At 41.1% G+C, this 19,141-nt stretch overlaps 2 protein-coding genes across 3 annotated transcripts; one reads left to right on the top strand and one right to left on the bottom strand.

The window, feature by feature from the left end:
- The first annotated feature begins 1,053 nt into the window (after window positions 1–1,053).
- Window positions 1,054–5,815, top strand: rab34a (RAB34, member RAS oncogene family a). 2 transcript variants are annotated; one of them, XM_029517114.1, is made up of 11 exons: window positions 1,054–1,331; window positions 2,080–2,194; window positions 2,272–2,363; window positions 2,459–2,524; window positions 3,455–3,556; window positions 3,649–3,713; window positions 3,814–3,865; window positions 3,956–4,037; window positions 4,228–4,318; window positions 4,700–4,807; window positions 4,898–5,815. In XM_029517114.1, exons 2-11 carry the CDS (start codon window positions 2,120–2,122, stop codon window positions 4,963–4,965), a joined length of 801 nt encoding a protein of 266 aa, XP_029372974.1. In that variant the 5' UTR covers window positions 1,054–1,331; window positions 2,080–2,119; the 3' UTR covers window positions 4,966–5,815. The 2 variants fall into 2 exon arrangements, with proteins under 2 accessions (XP_029372974.1, XP_029372973.1); XM_029517113.1 differs by having other exon boundaries at window positions 2,456–2,524.
- A 6-nt stretch (window positions 5,816–5,821) lies between these two features.
- Window positions 5,822–18,974, bottom strand: LOC115052784 (adenine phosphoribosyltransferase). The gene is made up of 8 exons (XM_029517115.1): window positions 18,759–18,974; window positions 13,909–13,985; window positions 13,311–13,592; window positions 7,908–8,073; window positions 7,661–7,754; window positions 7,285–7,431; window positions 6,124–6,219; window positions 5,822–6,020 (listed from the first exon to the last, which is right to left on the bottom strand). The coding sequence occupies exons 4-8, from the start codon at window positions 8,028–8,030 to the stop codon at window positions 5,878–5,880; spliced, it is 603 nt and encodes a 200-aa protein (XP_029372975.1). The 5' UTR covers window positions 8,031–8,073; window positions 13,311–13,592; window positions 13,909–13,985; window positions 18,759–18,974; the 3' UTR covers window positions 5,822–5,877.
- Window positions 18,975–19,141: the final 167 nt, after the last annotated feature.

The following is a 19,141-nucleotide window of genomic DNA, read 5'->3' as shown; positions in this document are numbered from 1 at the left end:
TTTGTAAAACATAAAATGCAAATAAAAAACAAATAACAAATAAATCACCAGACCTGAGACTTCTGGGGATGTTTAGACCTCTGAAAATGCACTTGTTTGGGATGAAATCTTACAGATTCAAGAGGACTCTCACACTTTCGAGTAATCAGGCCTTCATAAAAGACACTTATAGTGACCTCTTTTGGTGTGGCGTGTGTTTGCATGATAATAGGATAATACTGCATACATGGCAGTAGTAACCTTCTTAATGTAATTAAATAGAAAAACAAGCACTGAATGAATTAAAATGATTGGTGGAAATGACAAAAATGAAATAAAAATAAAATACAATTAAAAAAAATAACCCATCTTAAGGGTAACATTAATTCAATCTAGTCCCCAAATTTGATCTAATGAATTTCCAGGATTTCTGGACTCTTGCTTACAGCACAAATTAATAAAAAGTACAGACCAGCAATCTAAGCAATGAAGGATCTGTCTGCATCACTTAAAAATCTCCATAGACTCTGATTAAACCATAAACATATCTAGATAGTACACAAGGTATAATACGCTATAAAATAAGAGGTCTAATACTAAGGCAGGCAGGCAGGCAGGCAGGCAGGCAGACAGACAGGCAGGCAGGCAGGCAGGCAGGCAGACAGACAGACAGACAGACAGACAGGCAGGCAGGCAGGCCGACAGGCAGACAGACAGACAGGCAGGCAGGCAGACAGACAGGCAGGCAGGCAGACAGACAGACAGACAGACAGACAGGCAGGCAGACAGACAGACAGGCAGGCAGGCAGGCAGGCAGGCAGACAGACAGGCAGGCAGGCAGGCAGGCAGACAGACAGACAGACAGACAGACAGGCAGGCAGGCAGGCAGGCAGGCCGACAGGCAGGCAGGCAGGCAGGCAGGCAGACAGACAGACAGACAGACAGACAGACAGACAGACAGACAGACAGACAGGCAGGCAGACAGACAGGCAGGCAGGCAGACAGACAGGTAGGTAGATAGATGGATGTCTCCCACCTTCCTCATTTCCGATTATTCCTCCTTTCCTCCAGCAGGGGACCGAGCAGAGGAAATCCAGGGAAGTGGTTTGTCTCAGCGGGTCTCAGTCTGACCCCCCCCCTCCTCCTCAGACTTCCGTGGCTCACAGTCGGCTCGGTTCCTCGCCGTCTTCTCACCGGACAGTCGGATGGCTTTAGTCTGCGGTCGGAAGCATCCGGGGGAGGAAAAGCAGCCGTGAGAAGAAGGAGAGGAGAGCCGACCATCCTGTCTCGACGAGGGGAACATCACGTATTTTCTGAAAGTGTGATCGACACACACAGAAACGCAGACGGACGTGAGTACTCACCACAGCGGTGTTTCTTTATCTAACCGACTAAACCTGCACGTGGATTGTGGGTAACCCGGCCGCGAAAGCAGCTTGCCTGCAGAAGAAAATGAATAAATTCCGCCCCGTCTCCTTTTAGCCGGATGAACGAGGATTAAACCAATGTGGATCAACAGTTGTCTGCGCGTGGACCCCCCCCCCCAAATTTACAGTATCGTTTGTCTAGGTCTCTGCCTCCTTTGCCCCAGACTCTAACAGACAGGCTACATCTGTGTGACTAAGTGTCAGTAGTTTTCCTTCCAGTTTTGGTTCCCCCAGGCTGTAACAGGCTAGTTCAGGGGTTCAGCAGGGTCCACCTGGATCAGGGTCCGGATCAGGGCTCACCTGGATCAGGGTCCACAGGGAACAGTGAGCCTAATCTGACCCCTGATGATACTGAGATCTGTCCTTTGACTTTTTCCTTTCCTTCAATCTTGTTCCCAACAAACAAGTCATTTGTTTTTATTCTCCATCCTTTCATTGTTAAAAAGAAAATCTGCTCCTGCTCAGCATCTCAATTTACTGATCACCTCCCCAAGCACCTTAAAGTGATACCAAAATCAAAATCAAAAAATCCTGATTGGTGTGCTTAAAAGTTGATTTGCACTTAAAGGAATAAAAACAATTAATTATTTCTTTGCATTACAAAGCCAAAAATACCACTCACCACATACTACCACCTTAAAAAAGAGCAGATTGTTTTTCTCTGTCTGCCCAGGACACCGTGTCCCTGTGCTAAATATTTACCAGGACACCTGATGTCAGTCCGGGTTTCAGCCATGAGCGTCCTTCCTCCTGTTCGGAGGGACCGAATCATCGCTCAGCTGCCTCGGGTAAAATCAATCACTAATCAGGCTCTGCCTCTGTAAAACTGTCGACAGCCTCACAGAGTCTCTTTACTCTCCCGTAGTGTTTCAAGAAAGAAGCTGCTCTCCACACCATAAATGAGTTCAACAATAAAGTGAAGACTGCCTGCCAGGAGCAGCGCACCGGCACCGTGGGGTCAGCACAGGAACCACACACTGGATGATGCAGGACACATAGTTGTTTTCTGGCACAAATTTCCTTATTGTAGCCTCTTTTCTTCTTCTCAGCAGGTTTAAAATTTCGAAGGTCATTGTAGTGGGTGACCTGGCTGTAGGGAAAACCTGTCTGATCAACAGGTAAGGTTAAATACTTAGTAGGTGAAAGCAAATGGAGGTGCAGTACTTGGAAACATAAAAAAAAACCAAAACAAAACTGTAATGAGGGAAAACTCAAACAGCATCCAGCTCTGCTAATAGCACAGTTTTTAATTATTAAAACAATCTTCCTTTCAAAGGGAGTCAGCAGGCCATGGGACAATTGGGATATTTTAAAATGCCTCTTTTTATGGTGACAAATTAAACTGGAACTTGTTCTTACTAATTTCCAATATCTAAAATATCTGCATATTTACAAACTAACAGCACACATTTTTAGATTAGTAGCGATATATTGCTATGTTTTGAAATAGGGTTTATTCATGAAACTTGTTTAATGAATGGACATGCTGACATGCTGCCAAAAGAACAGCAGCTAACTGTTGTTATCTGGCGCCTATCAGTCTAATTTTGTGTTGTACACCTCTGAGGATTCACTAACACAGTATTTTCCCATTTAAACAATAGTTGCCAGTAATGCTGCTAAGGCTGAGCAACGCTCTAATCATCAGCTCACGTTAGTTAAATTTGGACTTTTACTTGAAACATAAAGTCTGGATTGTGTTCGGTGCTACATTTATTAACAGCAGAGTTGCCAGGAGGTGGCTGGGGCAAATGACGAACAAAGAGTTCTATCTAAACCAGTCTGTTGTTAGATTTAGGTAACAGAAGCACCTTGGTTAAAGTTAGGGATAGATGGTTTGTGGTTTGACGCAGATAAACAGATGTCTGAGTCACTGTACGTTTTTATTCTTTCCCACATTGTATTCTATTTTTCGATATTATTTCTGGATTTTTTTTTCATTTACCAAGCATTGAGAAGACTCTGACAGTAACAGTACAGTACAGTAACTGCTGTAACAGTAAAAGTGGATGACGTACCACAATACTCTTCCTAATCTTACTTGTCAGATTTTGCAAAGATGCTTTTGATAAGAACTACAAGGCAACAATTGGTGTCGACTTTGAGATGGAGCGGTTTGAAGTGTTGGGTGTTCCTTTCAGTCTACAACTGTAAGTATAATATGTGGATTATAACACACAAAATGAAGTTGATTAGCTATGTCTGGTGTACTTTTACTCACCTGTCACTGTTTCTATTACAGGTGGGACACTGCAGGCCAAGAGAGGTTCAAATGCATCGCTTCTACATACTACAGAGGAGCCCAGGGTGAGAGATTTGTGTGTTTTTTTTTGAGCAGTAAACTAATGTTAAAATGTCGAGAGGAAGAAACCTGTGTCACTAATTGTAATATTTTCTGCTCGTCTAGTTGTGATCATCGTGTTTGACGTAAATGATGTTGCCTCTTTGGGCCATGTGAGGTAAGTTTATTTATTATGAGCACATCTTACTTTTTCTTTTTTTTTTGGTCACAGCTGGAGGATATAAAGTTGTGTTTCTTTTGTCTGCAGGCAGTGGCTTGAAGATGCCTTAAAAGAAAATGACCCCACTGCCGTCCAGCTGTTCCTCGTCGGCACAAAGAAAGACCTGAGTGTATGCTGCTTTTACTGTTTCAGTGGGACAATACCTGCGAATGTGTCTGTGTCTTTACTGGCATCACATGTGAATAGTTTGGATGGCTTCCAACAGCACAGTGTTTGTGTTCAGGCTTAAACTTCAGGAATGTGCTTTCTCGTCCTTCAGCTGACCTCAACTCACCTTTTTGACGTCTTTTCTTCAACAGTCTCCTGCTCAGTATTCTCAGATTGAACAAGATGCTCTGAAACTAGCACAAGAGATGAGAGCAGAGTACTGGGCTGTTTCATCGCTCACAGGTTTGGATTCAAATATAATACAATGATCTCTTCCAATGTTTGAAAAGTATTAGTTTTCAAGTGGAGGATAGCGTGGACTAATACTGAATGTCTTTAATATCTGTCTTTTTATTATCTCCACAGTAGACTTACCTTTGCTGGTATAAAACATCAAAATAAATATGTGTTTGCATACCCTGTAATGCATGCCAAATGAAGCTATCCGGAGCGTTTGTTTAGGCTAAGTGAAAACTAATTTTCCATTGATCTTTAAATCTGGATGTTGCTTGAAGATTAACAGCCTTAAGGAGTGTCCTGTTTTTTTTTAAAAGTATCCACCCCTCCTCACCTCAGTAATTTTCATCCAATCCCTTACTGATCTTTATCCCTTTCATGCTTTAGGGGAAAACGTGAAAGAGTTTTTCTTCCGCGTTGCAGCGTTGGCATTTGAGACCAACGTTCTTGCTGAGCTGGAGAAAAGTGGATCGAGACAAATTGGAGATGTTGTCAGTGAGTATCCCCACAGTCGCTCTCCATAACCATGGAAATCAGGACAAATGTGGCCCAGTTTTAACCCACCCAACTCTGTCTCTGTTTCAGGAATAAACAGCACTTCCAGCAATCTCTACACTACGTCGAAGAAGAAACAGCCCAACTGCTGCCAGTAAGGGAGGGAAGTAGGAGTTCAAAGTGAAAAGGTGCAGACTGAAAATGTGGGTTTGGTTTTTCTTTCAGTGGAAAAGGACTGGTTGCGCTTTCAGATCGTAGGAGGGATTTCTGTGGTCAAAGAAGGAGGGGGATGCCGGAGTTTCTCTCCCTGGCATCTCTGAGTTCAGTTTTTCCTGGCCTGTGATGAGTTTTCCTCTGTGGGATGTGGATTTTTTCGGTGTTGCTCAGTTTAACTTGTCTGGAATTACACAAAAATGACCGGTTCTGTTGCGATGCTGAAGAATGACTCTGGATGCTTACTTTACTAATCAAGCCTTCACTTTTGTTGCTGCAGTTTGTTTTTTTTTTAAGCAATCACAATTTATCATATTTACCATAATACTCTGGTTTACTTATATCCCTTTGTTGACATTTTTGGTACTTTTTCATATTATTTTATATCTCCATAATGTTGCTGTAAGTCACAAGACGACTGCTAAGAGTGTTTTCTTCTACTTAACTATCCTGCTGATTGTCTTTTGCTCTTGTTATCTTTATCATTTGACTCATGGTTGTCACGCAGATGCAGCTGTGCAACTTATCTGCAGTGTATTCTTCATCGGTACTTTGTGCCTTTTTGTTTACAATCAAATCATTGACTGAATTAATTCTTGTTTTTTTCTTTTTACCAGAAACTGAAATTTAATGTGTTAATGTTTGACTTATTGTCTTTCTTAAAGTGTTACATGTAATAAAGTTATTAAAAAAAGTTTAAACTAATTTTGTAGAAGTAACAGCTTATACTGTTTAGAAAAAGGACATTATAAACATTTGTGACAACTTTCTAAGCAAATACAAAATTGCTATAAAGAGAAATGTTGTTCTTTCCCTTTTATTCTTCTTTTTTCAACCTGTTTTACACTTTGATACTTTCAGTTGATGAAGCTGTTCAATGAATCCAGATGCTTCTGATCAATTTGGCTCTGCAGCTCGTTTGGTATGCAGTGAGAGAATTTGTAATTTTCTTTAATCCACTTCCCTCCTTCGGTATTTTCAATGGCAACAGCGGCTACACCTGCAAGAAACAAGAGTGGGATGTTGGCATGTTGATGCTGAGGGTTCAAAATTTGCATTAAAAAAAAAAAAAAGGCAGAATAATTACATTCATATTGACTGACCTACAACAGTGGCTCCCAGTCTCTCAACTAACTGGATGGCTGCCTTCATTGTCCCTCCAGTCTCTATCCATTGGTCCACCAACAACACTTTCATACCTATGAAACACCGAGTGTCAATGATTCTTCTGGGCAAACCACAAGACCATGCATATTCATATGCCACTGCGCAAATGATGCAATAATAACTCATGCTTTACTAAAGTAAACAATTAAAAATATACATTACTCCTAAAGGTTTGACATTTTAAATCCTACTTGAACGAGTTTAACCAGGTGTGAACAGCAAAACTGAGTTCAGTTTGAAAAGCAAAAGCAAAATATCCCTAATGACTAATTATTATTATGATATACTATTTCTAATACAGTGTTCAGACTGGTGAATCAGTGCGTAACCAGCACTTTAATGTTGGAGTTGCTTGAGGTGGTTACTTATTTATATGTAGTTACTTAGTTCATTCCAGCAGGGTTCAGGCTCCTCCCAAGCTTTGGTCTTAAAGGGAACTTATTCTGTTTGGTTATAGTAGAAACATGATACAGCTGTAAGTTTCTCCAGCCAACACTAGGGGATGCTGTGTGACGGAGAATAAGTGAATAAGTTACTCTCAAAGCAAAACAATTAGTAAATATGCTTTATTTCTACTTTAAGATACCTACTTTTGTTTAAACTAACTGACGGTACAATCAAAGTCTGTGAGTATGTGTTTTATTTGGGGGGGGGGGATTCATCAAAATGAATAAAAAAAAATTTATGAACGAGGGACTTATTGTATATTAATGTTTTGGATTTTTAAGACATGAGGAGTAAATGTTATATCCTAGTCAAAGTCTTGTTCAGTTTATATTTTAGAATTTGATTGTTATTTGAATTTTTTTACTTTTAAGCTTTCCTCACAACTTCTAGAACAACTTTCAGTGTAAAACTTTGATGCCAGAAAATAATCCAATTAAATGACTGTATATTTTCGAAGATGACAAATGGCATACCCTGCACAGCTGAAGAGTAAAATGGCCTAAATCAAACAAGGGTTAGCGTTTTTTGTTGCTTTTTTAAGCACAGTTCCTGACCCTGACATGTCCAAACATCACTAGCTGGGTAAACACTCAACAACCCAAGAGAAGTATGTGATATGGTAAAAGAGTAAAAAGCAAGTAAAGATTAACCTGGTTTTAGCACATCCAGTCTTATTTCCATAGTCTTTTCTCGGCCTGTGTAGTCTGTGTAGTTTTGACTTTGTGTTGCAACACACAGGTGTCCTGCTTTACGGATAGCCAGGAAACCTTTTCCAAGAATCGTAGCCACAGATGTCCCTGAAAAATACAATATCTACTAAAGACATGCATGCACACCAGCAAGAGTTGTCTTGAAACATTCTCATACAACATTGTCATGCACCATGAGGAAGGATAAATTTAGTGTCTATGTCAGAGGGGTTAGGTTTCCTGAGCTGCCTTAAAATAAATTTAGAAGCACGGAATGCAACTGCCTTTAATGTAGCATTTACTTTTCTCTCTAAATGGAACTGGTTTATTTATTTACCAAGAATGAACCCCATTGCATCTATGCCAGCAACCAGGTCAATGGTATCGCAGCAGAATGGACTCAGAAGGTCTTTCACACAGTCTGCAAGAGCCTGAACCCAGTGCAAAGAGAGCAAATTGTGCATATGGTAAAAACACTCCATGAGCATTTCTGCTGTTACAAATACACTTTAAAATGTGTTCAGGGAGCAGGGAGATGTTACCAACAATTCAACAGTCTGCTATGGAATTAGAAATCATCATACCAGGGAGTTGCAGTAGAGTCTGGAAGGATCCAGCCAGGCAAATGTTGGTCCTTTTGTATTGGGGGCCATTAGAGCCAGGTACCATCCTTTATTCCTCTCCGTGGGAACAGCCAACACGTCCATTTAGCAAAAACAAACAAATTTTCGGAGTTGTTCGAGGGAGAGACTGGGGTGAATGAACAGCAGACAGAATGAGAGCAGCCCATATCAGTTTCGAGTGGGGTGAATGGTGGGTGGGAAGGGGCTGTTAATTTAACTCCAAATGCAGGTACATACTCTTATTAGTACCCCAAGCAGGATTTCTCATTCAAAATGTTGTCCAGTCGCTATTTAATGACCAGTCTTTGTTCCATATTTGGTTCCTTTTCTAATTTTATTGTTTCTTCCTAAATGCAGTCAAACACTGAAGAAGTTAAAGGTTGAAACTTGAGCCAGAGCAGTAGGAAACTAAAATAACATAAATGATTATAATACAAATCCAAACAGATTTCATTTTAATTAATAAACTATATAAAAGTTTGTCTTTTTTTTTTTTTTTTGCAGTAAAACTTGGCTGAATACATTTGACTTCACAAAAAACTAAAGAACCGAAGTTCGACTGAAGATCCTGTAAAAATGTTAAAATCATTTCTCATCCCCATCTCAGGTTGTTATTCTGCAGATGTTTATAATCACCAGAGGACCGGTGTCTACATAAGCTCAGATTGCGATCATGCTCACTGCAGGCGAAAGAAAATCTTCGATCTCTGCAGATTTCCCAGTTCTCAGAGTGAAACGATCATTACTGTCATCAAATAAGCTTCTGACATCTGAAATTTCAGCCTGGTTTCCTGCAACAGAGTTCAAGCTGAGCTAAAGACTGGGTGTTCATTTCTCTGCAAACACCAACGCTACTTTCCCACAGTTTGGATTCATGTGTATCTTAACCCCTTCGGACTCACAGGAGACGTTACATTGATATGCTGATATTCTTTCTTCTGGACATCATTTGCACTCAAACAACAACAAGGAGTTGATAAATTAGACCAGATTAACAAAGACTGATCTGATAATGAAATCCCTTTTTGTAATCCATGATTTGCTTTCCTTTTAGCTCTCTCTCTGGTTTGGCCAGTAAAAACAAAACAATGAGCTACAAAACAAGAAATGTCTTTTCAAAAAAGTCCATCCACTCCAAATGCACATCTGCAGCCGCCATTTTAAAACAATTAATGTAGTTGCTGAATAACGGTAATAAATTCAATAATAACTATTCATTCAATAACAATAATTGAACGAAGGTTTGGAAAAAACAGAATGGCTAAAATTTAAATGGATTAACTAACAGTCTCAGAAAAATGTAGCAAGCAGGTTGTGACTTATAAACTTGGGGTCCAAGGTCATGCCACTTGGAGCACATTTCATTTCGATCATTTGTAAGATCATTGATGTCATTGGCATCATTGATGAGTTGACAGCGTTCACTGATTTACAAACACATCAGGCTGATACACTGACAGAACTCAAGGACACTGACTTCTTGTGGCCTACAGGGAGCAATGTCCTGCGGCTGCTGGCCTGTGGGTCCACATGAGCAAAGAAAAGCAGGAATCAATGTAATACATATTTCATTATGTGTCACCTAAATTGATTCTGGATAATTCCTGGTGAACAGCAGGATTATTGGTCCCTCCTCGCCCTAAATCCCTCCTCAAGTGAACACTTTTATTCATGAGAGACTTTTTGCCCCCTCTTCCCTCTCAGGATCTGGTCGAATGTTGTGTCTGGTGATTTTACATCATTTCTCTCCGCCTCCAAACAATCCGATTTCAATGCCTTGAGTAGGCTGGATCTCCGCCTCTCAAGCTCTGAATAAGAACAGTCATGTGACAAAACACTGGGCTGATTAAAAATTCAACCTGACAAAAGGTTTTTCTTCCCCCTGGGGGACAGTCACTTCCTCATAAATGACCAGTTGTACATCATTTTTTGAAGCATTTTAGAGAATGAACATGTCACATGAAAGCCCAGAGAGCCCAGACATGGCGTGGATACGACAGAGATCAGCAGTCATGAAACACATTTTTTTCCATTGAGTCGATGATATAAAGCTTTTTTCATAAACACTGTGCCCAATGTGTAAAGGCCTACAATATGCTGGACTATGGACCGCTATGGAAGCCTGCCAAGTTCACTAGGGATCAGGTTTAAAGGATCATTGAGTTTTAAGTTGGGCCCAGAAAGCTCCAAGATTGAAAGCATCATATATCTATTGAAAAGAAAGACATTTTCATAGAATTCCAAGGATTTTCCTGCAACAAAATTGTTGGCTCTTTTATTCATGTTATATGGAAATATCCAATTTGTGGTTTGTGAGCAAAGATTATTTGTCTTGTATTGTCTTGTCGGACTAGTAGCAGTAAATTCTGCTTTTTATTATTCCCTGATTTTCCTTCTGGAAACAAACAAGTCTGTCAAGTCCAACAGGCCTGATGGCATATATTTTGTGTGCGGGGTTCGATATTTCAGATACTTTCAGGTACTTGGTACGAATGCATGACAAAATACAATGACCAAATGCAATCTTGATTGGAATTTGTATTCTTTCTATGAAAATGTCTGTGTGGGTATTACTAGCCTTATCATTTGTTGGGAAAGGATTGGAGTAATTTGACAGGGAATTAGCATTTGATCAGATATGGCAAATTTTCACATTTTAGCATGATGAAATTGGAGTAAAATAATATTTTAATAACACAACAAAAGCAGATGCCAAAACACTTAACATCTATGGAAGCCAAGGCAGGTACTAATACTGGTCCTGGTGGCCTGATAGGTGAGGATACTGGATACCAAGCAGTCAGCTGATGCCTCCGTGATTTTCAGGAGTTTTGTGTGACCTCTCAGTTTAGTGGAACAGGCCACTGGCTCCCAGGCTCTTTCTATCAGTTTGGGTTTGCGTGCAACAGCACCAACCTTTCTCCACATTCCTCAATGAAAGAGTTTTGTTCCCGCATTGTGATGAAGGTCACCACCATTTCAGTGGCTGTTTTGTGGCATTTGAAAGATGTCCAATCTCCTGGGTTGGCACAATCACCCCATGCCTGTTACCATGGAAAGCTGGGACAAGCCACAACCTCCTCCATGCGCGTTCCCAAAGTAAATCTCCACTTTGTGGGGAGTGAGCCAAGGGAGGGAGGGGGAGGGTCGGGACGTAACTTGCGGTCATCTTGCGCCGCACACACACACAAATTAACCCTATCATCTCCTTCGGGAGGTTTCAAAATGCTGTTTGGGCGCCTACAGTAACGTGCGTTTTGGGGCTTTGCATAATGAATAAAAATTCACTCCCCAAGAGAGAGGTCCAAAGCGGTCCATTGAGCTAACTCCTCCCAGCGGTGCCATATGCTGCATTAATAATCGCACCGCTTCCAGCTTCGCCTTAAAAGTGGGAGGGAAGCTACGGAGCGCCGGTAGAACGACAGGAGCTGTCTGCGGTACGCATGGTGCTGAAAGCGGTACTCAGCTCATCATGTGGTCCGTCTTCTTCGTCTTTCTGTCTTATCTGGACAGAAACCTCGTCAAGGGAGACTTTTTGGACGTAGAGAAAGAGGGCAAAGGCATGTTCTCCATGCTCAACGGCACCTTTTGCGCAAAAATGTCAGCAGCGGGGGAGAATTTCCTCTACCAGGTCTCCGACGGCACCGAGGTGCTGCGCTCGGTGGTCAGCCCCTCCGGGAGGATGGTGAACTGCTCCGTCACTGTGAACCACACGCAAGTGAAATCCTTCACGCACAAATGCAGACTGGAGCCGAAAGAGCAGAAGGCAGCCGGGGGGCAGCAGCCGGAGACGCGTTTTACGCGCATGGATGAAGCCAAAGTGATGTGCCGCGAGTTCAAACTGAGGAGCGGCGACAGGATGGAAAGGGGTGGCACTGAGGACCCCGAACTGCAGAACAAGGTTTTAAAGAGGTCCAAGAGAGGCTTTACTTATCCGGGGACCCTGTGGTGTGGAGCTGGGAACATGGCTGATAACTATGACCAGCTGGGTAGGTTAGCAGACGTTTTTGCGCTAATGAAAAGAATTGTGTTAGTGTGCCGACTGAGGACTTGATAATTGTGACCTCGTTTTTGCAGGAACCTTTGCGGAGACGGACAGCTGCTGTCGTACTCATGACCACTGTCCTCATGTCATCCATGCCTTCTCCACAAAATATGGATACACCAATTTCAAGTGGCACTCCATCTGCCACTGTGACTGTGACAATGCGTGAGTAAACGCCTTTTAAGCATATTTGCTTTACATCCAAAAGAGTTTATAATTGATTCTATCGAACTATCACATATGTTGGATCAGCTCTGTGCTTATTATAGTGGGGCAAAGAGCACAGAGTATCTGAGGTTTTTAGGTTTAGAACGAAAGCATTGTTATATAAATTCACGAGAGAGACACGTGAGAAAGTAACTAATACTATAATGAATACAACAGGTGGCTCACAGACTGAACTTGTCAAATGTTACATTGAGGACATTTAAGGCATTAAGCTCAATAAATAGCTTTTTACTCTGACTTATGTTATTCTCTCCAGATATTTGCACCGCCACTCAACTATACAAGCCCTTGGAAGTATAGTCTAATTAATACAAAATATTGCTGATATGAAGAGGACGCTAAGAACTCAGTGAAACTGTCACTGCTTAATCTGCAGCTTTTAAAGCATTCTGACAAATGGTACTCGTCAGATATGTTTGTATAAAATGAAAATTCTGTCATAATCTAGACATATCAGATAAATGTGATTATTCTGCCTGATTTGACACCTGAGAATTTCTATTTAGAAAAATTTGGACAAGTAGTTATTTCAAAGTAGGCGAAAACACAGCGTTGGTCCCCATTTCCACCTGTGTACTGTGGGACTAAGGGGGAATAATGGTGTAGCTGTGTGCACATGTTCAGTTAATTAGTTTTGTTCAGATGAGACATATTTTGGTTGCATGTGTAGCGTGGTGCAACATGTAAATAAACCAGAATTTATTGAATGAACACAGTTTCTTGAGTCTGCCTCCTAAAAAGCGGAAAGCGTATAGCCAAACACCACAGTTTGAGTTACTGTCAAATTGTATCAGCAGTTTTACTTTTGTATTTGAATAATTTAATAGTTGATTTAATTTAATTTAAATAATTTAATAATTGAATAGTTTTTGTTTTGTCCCTCTCTGCAGGCTGAGAAACTGTCTGAAGCGTGTCAATGACTCATCTTCCAGGGTCATTGGTCAGGCTTTCTTCAATGTTATCGGCGTGCCTTGTTTTGAATTTGTCTATGAAGAACAGTGTGCAGAGCGGCACTGGTATGGCACGTAAGTAATACACTCTTGAGTTTAACTTCTAAGTAGCTTTGCAATATGCTGAGCTGTATTACTCACATCCTCTTTCTTCCTGCTCCCATAGATGTAAACAGTATGGGAGGTTCCCCATCGCTGTACCAAAAGAGGCGATTCCATACGACTATGGTGGTATTGATGCCATTGATGTGTTGACGTTGGCTCCTCCCAAAATGAAGAAGGAAGAAGAGACACTGGAGAGTACAACTCGGTCAACCGTTTCAAGCCCTGAGGAGCCTTCGCTCACAAACGTCGTAACTGCTGCAGAGGACTTCATTAAGGTCCTCGCCACCGTCTCCACCTCTCAAAGTTCCACCGCCGACTCTGATAAAGACAAAACGCAAGGCTCAGAGAAAAAGAAGAAGAAGAAGAAGACAGGGAAGACAAATAAAACCAAAAAGCAGAGAGGAAAAGGAAAGGGGAGGAAGAGAAAGCAGAAATCAGAGGAAAAAGGTGCAGTTTCACCCTCGGGCAGCAAAACGGGAGAAGTTATTGGCTTGAGCGATTTCATTGGTGAGTCACACAAACATGAACAGTCAAATAGAAACAGAGTGGGTGACAAAGACTATGAGGTTGGACATGAGAAACCTTCCAATGAAGTCATGAAAGATGAACCAGGAGTAAATAACCAAATGCTTACCATTACACCATCTGTGACTGTTCAGAAGAAATCCGTGGCGTCTGACTCTGATGCACTGACAGAAGAAATCTCTCTTTCTGCAAGAAGAAACATAACAGTTTTTCCTAATGATGCAAAATCCAGAAGATTAAGGAAGGGGAGGCGGAAGAAGGGCAAGAAAGTTGCTCTTCCACTTTCTGAGGAGCCTGTAACAAACACAACAGAGAAGCTGAGTGGCTTTTCTGTTCCCACCACCAATATGGTATCTCCAACAGATCAGCCAGATGGTGACACTGAAAAACAAACTTTCACTGACATTGTAATCCCCACAGTCAAAAGGAACAGGTCAAAGGAGAGAGGACACAGGATGGGGAGGAAACACAGGACGAAAGTCAGTGGGGCTTCTCATGCGGTATCTGTTACCCGCAAAAGCTCCTCCGAGGACTATTTGAAAGTGATCCCCATCAGCAGGGCTCCCACCATAACACAGGTCCCTTCCACACAGCAGCAGGTTTCACACAGGCCACACATACATGGTGGGAAAACAGTGCAACACGTTACAGCTCTGAACTCTTCCTTTAGCGTTTTAAAAAAGCAAAGAGCCAAAGTGAGAGTACTGAAAAGGAGGAAAACAGCTCTGTCTCCTCCAACTGAAAAGCCACTTTACCACAACAGTTCTGAAATTGTGCTCCCTGCTCTCACAACGCCAGAGCCAAGTGATGCCTCGAGTAGCTCTACAACCACTGCTGCAGTCAGCTGGCCACTGGGGATACTAGAAACTCACAGTGAATCGAGGCTTTTCACAACAGCAGCCACTACAATAACTCCGAAACGACACAGGCAGCCAAAAGACAGACGGCAGAGGAAACCACGAAGGAAAGCAGCACCTGATGCTCTCAGCAAGCGAGTCTCTACCCCTGAACGAACTGAGCACACAACAACATTCACAACCACGCCAGCCAAAGTGGCCCCTGCTGAAGAGTTCAGTGTGCAGAGATCTGAAAAGGCCTTCACAACTACCTCAGCCGGTCCTACTATGAGTGCAATTCAGCTGTCCATTGAAAGAGCAAAAGCACAATTCAGCACGAAGAAAAGGAGGAAAGCAGCTCTGTCCATCAGACAACAATGAAGCATGTCGTGCAACAAAAAGGCAACTTAGCTGGCTAGGCTAGCCCCCGTTGATCACTTAGGCTTGCTTCATGATGAGTTAAATATTCAAGTAGTAGTATATTTGTTCTTTGTTTCAGCCTTTAAATCAGACTAAACCAATGAAATCATATGTGATTGTAATGAGAGAATCATGTTTTAGATTACTTTATTCTGCATGAAGACAATAAAATTTCTGAATGATTGTGGGTGCATCTCAGAGTGCTTCCCCTTCTATCTCATGGTGATACACATAAAAGTATAGTTCTTCTGCTTAAAGAGATTTTCTGTCAGTACTGAGACTTTTATGCTGCTTTCATATCATATCACACATCTATAATCACAGAGCTAACATGCAAAATGCAGTATATATATTTTTCCTGCCCAGGCTGTGCACAGATTGAACAAACCAGTTTTGATTTGCTGAATGAGCTTTGAACGTGCTGGATCCCCCACCACCCCCACAAAGCTGCCAGACATCTAGCGTTAGCGTCATTCTTAGCGCACCGGCACCCCTTTGCAGCTTTTTGAGATTCATATTCAAATATGCAAACTATTGACAGATTCATCATAAATCTTTTTGTCAAGCGTAAATATTTCATTCACCATTGGAACCGAAAACCTCATAGGCTTCAAACATGGCTTTCTTAACCTGATTTTAATCATTTTTCCTTCCATCGCATACTGTGCGCAGAAACCATGCCAAGAAAACACACTGTTTATGGACTGTGTTCTTTTGTTCTAGTGGCCTGAGGACTTTGGTCTTCCAGCTGCCCCTGCCTGTGAGGTTTAAGGCAGGGTCACATTCTCCACACAGATTAGTTGCTCGCTTTGCACATTATACTTTCACCTCTTACCAATGAACGCTGTAATCCTTCAGGTCAGATGACTCTCACATGCCTGCATTCCAACTATTTACCTGGATGAAGCTGAAAGGATGAGATGTCTAAATCAGACACTTAAAAAGCTCTTTGAGGGAAGACTTTCAGGTGTACTTTCCCGCTCCTATTCCCACATTCTTTGGACAACATCCAAGCATTCAAAAGGAGCTTGACATCCAGGCATGATCATAAACTGAAATGGCAAACGTGACTGACACGGCTGGGTGGTATAGGAAGAGTCCATTTCATTTCCAAATTAAAGACCTTTGGCACTGTTTGGCTCCAGTTTTACCTAAAAAATTCTTTATTCTGAGATATAAAATCTACTCTCTTCAGCAATGCTTGCTCAACTTTGACTTACATAAGAAATGAAACCCTAAAAATATATATCCACATCACTTTGAGGCGCGTGAAATTTGATTTGTCTTCACAAATTTTAAAATGATTAATACACCTATAGAAATAAACACATACAAAGGCTAATATATATGCTTGTAAACGTGCAGACTTACAAAGCAATTTCATGGGCACACATTCATTTCAACAAAACTATTTGAGATAAAAAGTTGAGATTAGATATCTTTGTTTTAGAGGAATCAGGCTAATGAAAGCTGGGAACTACTGGTAAGTATTTAAACACATACTGTTCTTTTTTTGTTTGTTTGTTTTTGATAATTGACTGAAATGAAAGGGAAATGTTACACCATATTGTCAGATCTTTCAGCATTTTAGTGTTACAAGATCCCGTACACATACTGACAGCAATACACAAATATTTTTTTGTTGCTGAGGATTGATGCTGATCTTAATAGATACTGGGCAGGGACACAGACTGCAAGTTGGGACTCAACGCATTATGCCCCACCTCACTCATGGTTGAATGGGAGTAAATCCTTGCAGCCAAGCAAAAAAAACAAAAAACAAAAAACTGGTGGCTGTTGTAGCAGTGTGTGATTTTATGAATGAAATTTTCAAGGGTATAATAATGGGAGTCATTGGAGTCATTGTCTCCACCGAGGATGTAGTTAGCTTTCAGCTTTCCATAGTCAGCTACTCCTGAGATTTAGAGTCGAAACATGAATCAAAGGGTTTTGAGATTATGGGGGGAGATAAAGGGAGTTGACACAAAGTATTGTATAAAATCGCCCACACTGGGCAGGGGTCATGTCTGGGTTTTGAGCCTCACTCATTACTGTGGCAGTATCTTTGAACATCTGAGAGCAAACTGACTACGCTGTCCAGGCAGAAAAATACACAAAGGACAAAGGAATACTCCATCTAAGGTAAAAGGGACATGAGCTCTGTGGTATCTTCTTAGACAAAAAAATGAATAAAACAATAACCCATTATATTCACTCACACAGAGGAGCATTTATTGATCAAGAGAGACTGGTGCACAGTGGATAAATTGTCTCCTACAGCAATGATGGATGAGGATGTGCAGTTTCTGCTTTTTTTTTTTTTTTTGTAAGCAGCTGTTCTGTTTGGGGGAAAGAAAAAACCACTAAAGAAATAAACTGACTATATAGGTTATGTTGGCTAAAAACCTATACCTACAGAGTGCCACAGTTTTACTATTTTGAAATGTAATGTCGACACCTGATTATTTAGAATGGATAAACCTTATTTATTCGTAGTGTATTGTCCTTGGCCCAGAGGAGAGCAGCATGTACATGAGCCCAGTGATCGTATCCTGAACATATATGCATACATTTTTTTCCCCCTGGCACATTACTGATGCAAAGGCCGCCCTCATTTCTCTGACACACATTTTCTGTTTGAGTGTGAGAAGCCGTGGCTTGGCACAACAGGCCGTTGTTTACAATGTCTAGTGTGTGGCCACAAACACTCAGCTAAGTGCTTCGACAACATTTGCATATGCATAGTGCAGGCTCTGTGCTCATTAACATCAGAAAGACAGTGGTCAGTGATGTATGGCTAACCTTATCTTTCCTCTGGACTAGGAAGTGAGCAGGGAGTTTCAAAATAACATGAGGTCTTCCCTACACACTGCTTTTCACCAGAACAGCAGCTGGTGATTTTAAAAGCATGGAGTTAAAGGTATGAGATCTGGACAACCTAAACACTCTTTGTATCATGTATACTGTCTCACACTGCTGCACATGGCCCATAGTCTTTACTTCCTTTGTCACAACTGTCACATTATGAATATATTCGTGAGAATATTAAGAAAAACAAGAATTTACGACAGTGCCAGCATTCGTATGAAGCTCTGCTTACAGTCATCTTTTTTCAGGATGCTCAAATGCGGCGGCTGAAGAAGTACTCAGATCTTTTTCTTGGTTGAGTGTACCGAAGAACAAGAATGATCTATTTACTCGTTCTACAACAAAAGTCCCTCGTTTCTACGAATGAATTATTCCTTAACAGTATGTGATATTAATCACCTAAACTGCTTCATTAAAATTAAACTCACAGCAGGTACAAAAAAAATGCTTAGTTTGCTTCATTTTTTATTGTTTTACACAACTTCTAACTGTCGGCTGATATGGAGGCATTTAGTATCGTATTTGTTTAGACCTCTAGTGGAGGAAGTCTGAAGTCCTGTTGATGAAGTTTGGGATCAGGGCTCAGTCACAGGATATTCTAAACATATGTCTTATTTGCCTATGGATTGTTCACTAACAGGTTAGATCTGTAAAATATTAATGATATGGATAACATAAAATATTTAAGTGAACTTAACACTTTACAAAATATCACTTCAGCCTTAATTTTCCTAATATTTGATATCCTTGTAGCGGCTAACTGCTTCCGCGGGTCCAGTGAAATAAAGCATCCGACGTCTTCTGCTTGAAATTTAATGGATTATTTATTTCTCACCGTTTTTATCTTCAATGTGCTTCATGCAAGAATCCAACCAGTAGTGGCCATCAAAATCCATTAATTCAGTAAACACAAATACATCCAGAAGGCTTAACTCGGCCAGGCGTCGCGTACAAAAAACTATTTCTGCTTCACCGTCGAGCAACACCTGTTACCTGAAGAAAGGTTCCTACCGAAGTCGGCATGTGACCCGGTACACAAAGGTGACACCTAGTGGGCAACTTAGTGTCCCACACACACACACAAACATTACCCAGTTGAAACGGCCCTTGCAGTCCTTTTTATTATGTTGCAGACATTTCCTTTCTCAAAATGTCTTTTTCATTTAATGTCACAATATGAACATAAACTTGAACACTTACATTAAAGTCAGCCCTAAC

This window comes from Echeneis naucrates, chromosome 13 (genome assembly GCF_900963305.1).
Source record: "Echeneis naucrates chromosome 13, fEcheNa1.1, whole genome shotgun sequence".
Lineage (NCBI taxonomy): Eukaryota > Metazoa > Chordata > Actinopteri > Carangiformes > Echeneidae > Echeneis > Echeneis naucrates.
Note: the sequence above shows the minus strand (reverse complement) of the source record. Positions and strands in the feature narration are given on the sequence as shown.

Coding starts and splice junctions, on each gene's coding strand:
- LOC115052784 (XM_029517115.1), bottom strand. CDS start 8,030: ATGGACGTGTTGGCTGTTCCCACGGAGAGGAATAAAGGATGGTACCTG. Junction 7,432..7,660: donor TGCAATGGGGTTCATTCTTG/GTAAATAAATAA, acceptor TGTATTTTTCAG/GGACATCTGTGGCTACGATT. Junction 6,021..6,123: donor ACTGGGAGCCACTGTTGTAG/GTCAGTCAATAT, acceptor TGTTTCTTGCAG/GTGTAGCCGCTGTTGCCATT.
- rab34a (XM_029517113.1), top strand. CDS start 2,120: ATGTCAGTCCGGGTTTCAGCCATGAGCGTCCTTCCTCCTGTTCGGAGG. Junction 2,195..2,271: donor TCATCGCTCAGCTGCCTCGG/GTAAAATCAATC, acceptor ACTCTCCCGTAG/TGTTTCAAGAAAGAAGCTGC. Junction 2,525..3,454: donor AAAACCTGTCTGATCAACAG/GTAAGGTTAAAT, acceptor CTTACTTGTCAG/ATTTTGCAAAGATGCTTTTG.